The sequence below is a fragment of the Lindgomyces ingoldianus genome, assembly GCF_010093535.1.
Source record: "Lindgomyces ingoldianus strain ATCC 200398 unplaced genomic scaffold BDR25scaffold_28, whole genome shotgun sequence".
NCBI classification, from domain to species: Eukaryota; Fungi; Ascomycota; class Dothideomycetes; order Pleosporales; family Lindgomycetaceae; genus Lindgomyces; species Lindgomyces ingoldianus.
The window spans coordinates 489,814-496,746 of NW_022985189.1; the positions used below are offsets into that span (position 1 = coordinate 489,814).

The 6,933-nt window shown below is 38.7% G+C and overlaps 1 protein-coding gene across 1 annotated transcript; it reads right to left on the reverse strand.

The window, feature by feature from the left end:
• Positions 1–4,858: 4,858 nt before the first annotated feature.
• Positions 4,859–6,479, reverse strand: BDR25DRAFT_316698 (subtilisin-like protein; the record flags this gene model as incomplete). Its single annotated transcript, XM_033691620.1, has 6 exons — positions 4,859–5,025; positions 5,086–5,427; positions 5,483–5,636; positions 5,690–5,740; positions 5,862–6,128; positions 6,186–6,479. The coding sequence occupies 6 exons, from the start codon at positions 6,477–6,479 to the stop codon at positions 4,859–4,861; spliced, it is 1,275 nt and encodes a 424-aa protein (XP_033544541.1).
• Between the last annotated feature and the right edge of the window lie 454 nt (positions 6,480–6,933).

The following is a 6,933-nucleotide window of genomic DNA, read 5'->3' on the forward strand; positions in this document are numbered from 1 at the left end:
TTTAAATTATACATAACTTGCCTATTAGAGAACACCTAGGCAGAGAAAAGACTCTTAACCTACTACAGAGAGAGTACTACTAGCCCTGCATGTTCTATACTGTACGCTAATACGTATTATGTTGCTATACTTACTATAAAGTAAAGGCCTTTTAAAAAAGGTATAATAGCCTACTTAAACTACTCTTAATCTCTAAATAAGCTTAAAAAGACATATTAATTAATTTTATTATAAACTTACCTTTATCTAAAGGGTATATAAATATTATAGTAGTTATTAATTACTTAACTAAGTATTAACACTTAATACTATGTTTCTTTATAACTGCTTCTAATATAGCCTAGTTATTCTACTAATACATATAAGTTTACTATAGCCTGCCTAATATAATTATATTAGATAGAGGTACACAGTTTGTCTTAGCCTTCTAGGATAAACTTTATAAACAGCTCTAAATTATCCTCTATTTATCTATAGCTTTTTACCTAGAGACTAACAGCTAGACTAAGAATGTAAACACTATAATAAAATAAGTTTTATAAGTGTACATAAACTACTAGTAAGATAACTAGGTAAAATAGTTAGCTACAGCATAGTTTAAAGCTAATAACATAACATTTAAATTAACATAAGTATCTTTATTTTTAGCAAACTATAGATACTACCTTTAAATAAAATTTAAACTACTTTTAAATACCTTCTAACTAACTTATTAATCTATATAAGTAATAAATGTAAATAGACTTATTAATAAAATCTAAAATATATCTAAATATGTTTATAAAAAGCTTACATAAGCTTAAGCTTTTTAATAAGAGTATGTAAACTAATTCTAAACTTCTACCCCTGTGTATGCAGCTAGCAAAAAGGTCTAGCTAGACACTAGAAATATCTAAATAAACTAATAATTAAAGAAACTTAATTAAAAAAACCTTAGCCTTTTTATAGTAGCCTATATAGTCTTATTACACACTTACTAATTAATCCTACCTAATAGCATAAAAATACACCCTGTGTTCTACGTATTATTGCTGCGCTAAGTAGCTTTTAAATCTAACTATCTACCTAAACAGCTAAACCTGCTACCTAAACTTATTATTATAAATAATAAACTAGAATATGTTATAAAAGACATTAAATAGATCTAGTTTAATAAAAAAAAATGTATTTATAAATACTTTATAAAATAGACTAGATACAACAAACTATTATAAGAACCTATAAAAGCCTTATAAGAGAACTCTATAGTAACTTAATTTTATGCCTAATACCTATCTAAACTAAACCTGTACCCTAACAAAGACAACCTAATGCTAGAACTACTAATATAAAGGATTCCCTTTTTAATAAAGAGGGGGGTACTGTTATAGTATCCTCCCTAGATCCTAGACATAACTGTATTAGACATGTACTAGAGTATTATTAGTGCACATCTAACATAAATATAACATAATATAAATATAAACTTAAGCATAAACTGCCTTAACACTAACTAAACCTAAAATAGGCTTAATTTATACTTAAAGTGCTTAGACTTTTAAGCTAAGTATTTAATTACTAATTTTCTTTTAAACCTTTCTGTTTCTTACACAACGTCTTGTACCTACTATAATACCTTACGTAGTAATTAAACTAGACCTCTGTGAAGCTCTATAACCTTACTCGTGCACAATCGTGACAAGTATCTAGAATTATAACATGTACAACTTTAGTAAGACAGGCTTTATAATAGGCTAAACATTTATTAACTATACTTGCGCTTAAAACTTTACTTTTAGCTTTAAATAATGCTTTATAAACATACTAGGCTAGTTTATGCTAATGTAGCTGTAACAATCCTCATGAATTGTTCCATCTCGAGTCGCCCGGAACCTCCGGAAGGCCCTCGTATCAGCCCCGACCTCGACCTGGCCCCAACTCTGCCCTGCCCCCTGCTGTACCCCTATTCCCTTATGTATTTAGTTGCACCTTGCCCCTGTAGCTAGCTTAGTAGTTTTCTAATATCCTTTTATATAAGGCCTATAGGTGTTAATAGCATTCTTAGGTTCTAAGTCCCCACGCACTTCTATATGCCTCTAAGTAAATTCTTACTGCATTTAGACCTATTATCTTGCCTGTGCTGTTATATTATATTAGAAAACTTACTTTTGCTAGTAACAGCCTTATTAATAATATTACATTAATTATTTGTTTAACTATGTTTAACTCTAAGAAGCGTCTAATTTAGTTTAAGTTATAATCCTTACACACTATTATATTAAACTATTTAGTTTATAGACTAGATCTTATTAACCTCTAGTTAACTAAAGCCTTTAGGTTTAAAACTTCCTATCCTCTATAATTAGAATTACCTTTAAAAAAGTTGTAAAGAATGCGCTAAGGTAGAAACTTAGAGACTACTAATAACTTATTAGAATTAGAGACAACTACTAATGCCTAACTCTTAACTACTAACTACTACCTTGTTAACAGCTAAACCTGCGTCTGCAGAACCTAAAGCTAGACCCACCTAATTTAGAGTTAACTTCTAGCAGTATATTAATGCTTAATTATAAGCACAGCTTAAGCAGCTAATCTACTAAAACACTGCTAAGCAACTACTAAATTACCCCTAATAATGCCTTAAATTACCTCTGCTACCCTAATAGCAAAAGACCTTTAAGGCACCCCTAATAACACTTAAATGTCACTACACTAAACGCACGTCTAAGATTAATAACTGCACAAATAGTAAAGAACAATTAGCTAGACATCTATACAGATTAATATTAGAGTAGGCGCGCACGCATGGCGTTTTAGTTTAGAGGACACTGCTAGCAGTGCAAAGGAATACTTAGCAAGAACACCTAGCTAAATTAGACTAGTTTTAGTTTAAGAAGGCAGAGGACATAACAGCAATACTTTATACTATAATTACTACTAATAGGGACTATTAGTCTACAGAGGGGGGGTAGTGTAATAGTTTTTATAAATTGTTCTATCTTAAGTTGCCTAGAACCTCTAGAAGGCCCTTGTATTAGCCCTAACCTTAACCTGGCCCTAACTCTGCCCTGCCCTCTGCTGTACCTCTATTCCCTTATATATTTAGTTGCACCTTACTTCTGTAGCTAGCTTAGTAGTTTTCTAATATCCTTTTATACAAGGCCTATAGGTGTCAATGGCATTCCCAGGTTCTGAGTCCCCACGCACTCCCATATGCCTCTGAGTGGATTCCCACCGCATTCGGACCCATTGTCTTGCCTGTGCCGTTACAGTAGCCTAGATTACACTTAGCGCGCAAAGAATTAGCTATAAATGCTATAAATGCTATCTAAAGGGAAAATTCTTATAAATATAGCTTAAGTATATTCTTAACAATTACCTACTCTTTATTATTACCTAGCCTTTGTAAGTTAGCTATAGAATTAGCTTATAAAAGTTATTTAACACTTTAGTTATTTATTATTTTTTAAGAGACTTTATACATAGCTGTAGCATATTTCTTTAAGAGTTTTATATTTTGTTTAAAAGCGTAAAGCGTAAGCTGTATCTAACATTCTTTTAGCGTGTTTAAGTAGTGTTGTTAGGAATCTATTAGTGTAGGAAGGGTAGTTTAGTAGGGTCTTAGTAAAAGTAAGCAACTCAGGTGTGTGAGCAACTCGTCTATGAAGTACGTTATAGGCCTTGTACAAAAGGATATCAGAAAACTACCGGGCTAGCTACAGGGAAGTGCGACTAAATACTTGGGGGAATAGGGGTAACAGCAGGGGGCAGGACAGGGTCGGGGGCAGGACAGGGTCGGGGTCGGGGCCGATACGAGGACCTTCCGGATAGGTTCTGGGCCACTCGAGATCGAACGATTCATGAGAATCGTTACAATGCATGGCTCTCGCGATAGTCGCATGCATGTTACGATAAGTCTCATGTTGCCAAGACTTACCCCTTTTCCTGCACATATATAGACCTCTAGGTTCATACCTCTAGCAATCAATCTAGTTCCTCATGCCTCTGATGCTCCTCCTAGCTTCACATACTGTTATTGCAGATCTCTTAACTGTATTGCTAGCACAACTGCTAGCACAACCGCTAGCACAATTGCTAGTTCCGCTTCTTCAACTGCGGCTTAACTGTAATAGGCTGGTGCCTATAGGTATCACCTAGAGATTAGCTGATAGGGATAGGAAAGGCATAAAGCAAATTGTAGCAGATTATAGCAAACTGTAGTATACATTAGTTGTGTTGTATGTAGCGCTAGCTAGCTTTTTGACAACGCTGCCCCTAAGCTAGATAGGTGTTACGGTATAACATCTAGTTCTGTAGCAAGTACACAGTTTGCTTCACTAAATTTAATACTATTTCTACTTTTCCCTCGCTGGCCTTCGGAACTACTAATTGGGCTGGTGTCCAGGGTATTAGCTAGAGCTTAGCTGGCAGCGTTAGGAAAGGCATAAAGCAAATTACAGCAAATTACAGCAAATTTCAGTAAACTACAGCAAACTGCAATAAACCGCAGTAGATCACAGCAGCCTGCAGTAAACTGCAGTACACCTTAGTTGTGTCCCAAGTGGCGCTAGCTAGCTAGGTGCTGCTGTATAAAACCTAATTGTGTAGTAAGGACACAATTTCTTCACTAAATGTAATACCATTATTAAGCATTTGCTAGCTGCGCTAAGTCATTACATTAACAAGCAGGATTATAATATTAATAGATGCAGTTCTTTAGTAACATTCCACTTCTTTCGCTTGACTAACCTACATTCCTCGCTGGCCCAAGGGACTGGCATATAACTTGTTTAAATATTTATTCCACCTCAATGATCGTCCAGGCTTCCAGCCTTCTGTCTGCTGACTCTTCTCTACGTGCACATTTCCCAGTCGCTTAAAGCCCGTCACCATTGTATGCTAGTTTGTTGGGAGTTCCAGCGGGAACGCTAGTGATCAACCCCGTCGATGCCCACTGAAGCAGTTTTGACAGCGACTGCGAAGGACCTGTGACACCGTCCTTTGCCATAAAGTAGGCGACGAGGCCGGAGACATGAGGCGTTGCTAGTAGCGGTGAGAACAATTTAGCCTTGTAACTTTAGATTTCTTGAACAAGGGACTTACCCATACTAGTTCCAGACAAAGTGGCATAACATGTTGCACAGGTATTGTAACTGCTAAAAATACTAACACCCGGCGCAATAATGTCCACAATAGTGCCGAAGTTCGAGAATGTCGCAAACTTGTCAGTTGAGTCGCTTGCAGCTACTGTGATCGCGCTTGGGGCCGAAGCAGGAGATTGAGTATTTGCATTTACGGCACTGTTGCCAGCCGCGACCACTACAGTCAGGCCAGCAGTGGTCGCAGCAGCTACCATCTGATTCATTGCCGTCGACAGAGGGCCTCCAACGGACATGTTAATGACTGACTTGGTGGTACGACGATTGGCGATAGCGTTGTTTGCGGCTAGGTTGTTTATCAGGTCAGCTAACATTCGCGAAGCTTTTTTATTGATGCTTACCCCATTGAAGACCAGATATTACACCCGATGTTGGACCAGAGCCGGTAGAGTCCAGTACTTTCACCGCCACGAGGTTGGCAAGTTTGGCGACGCCCACAAATGTTCCGGCAGCTGTCCCGGCAACATGGGTGCCATGTCCGTTCTGGTCTGTGTTCTACGATCGATTATTATCTGATTGTGAGACAATTTAGTAGCTGGTAAGCTTACAGGTGAGCCTGCAATGAAGTTTGCGCCCCAAGACGCGCGGTTTGTGAATTCCTTGCATAGTGTTAGCAGGTTTCTCCCAGCTAGTCTTTCTTTTCCTTTCTATATGGGGATAGAGCGGGGGACACAGGGGAAAGGGGGAGGGGGAGTGGAAGTGGGAAGGGCTTAAGCCTACCTGGTGTCCGATATTGATGCCAGTATCTACGACGTAAATCCAGGTCCCAGAACCGGCGGTAGTGTCATAAACATATGATGTGCTTGCAGCGAAGGCGGCTTTCGTACGATGAGAGATACGGACATCACCCCAGTTATAGCCGAAGGCTGAGGTCAGGGCCCGCTTTGATATTCTGCTGTTCCTGAATTTAGAAGTATCGATAGAACCAGGAGTAGGCAGCGAGGGGAGAACGATTTTGACAGTGGTGGCTTTCTCTAAGTAGCGAACCTGGAAAACGTTAGGTTGGACAAACCTAATGAGAGACGCGGGAATCATTTCGCTTACTCTGGTGTCTTTGGTGATCAGAGGCAGATCTTCGGTGGCAATCTCGACGGCGTAACCATTGAAGCCAGTGATGTTGAACACCTGCTCAATTCCTTGCTTGCCTTTGCCCTTGGATCGGTTGTTTACATCTTCCTCGTGCTTGTTACGATCCTTCAGATCAGCATCGTCTTTGTACACGACGATATATCGATCCTTGATGACACCGTCCGTTGCGTCAGTATTAACGATAGGTGCCTCGGCGAGCACGGCGCTAATAAGGCTCGAAAGAGCGAGCAATGCCGCTAGATACCTCATTGTTCTTAAAAAATAGCAGATAGAATGATTTCGTGAGTAGTCTGTATGGGATGGAACAGTCTACAGCTCTAGAGAAGCTGCGCTCACTGCTATTTAAATGCTAAACATGCCGTGTTTTCAGCTTCTCCCTAAACGTTCATTTACCACAACCTTCTCGCTTTGACTTTATCGAATGACGAATTGAGCATATAATATATATTGTGATGTATCCACTCTAAGGATGTATTAGACACGCGATTGGCTAGGGGATACCGTGAGCCTAACACCTCGCTTGTTGGCCGGGAAGAAGGTGGACAATAACGAGTTTAAGCTAGAAGGGCGCGGAACTTTACAGAGCCTCGATTGTGCCATATTTTCAACTCCAGTGACGTCTGCTGGTGTCATTTGGGGCAGAACTAGCGTACAACTGGCGAGGCACAACCGAAAATGTGGACAAAACAAGTGGATGTTCGGC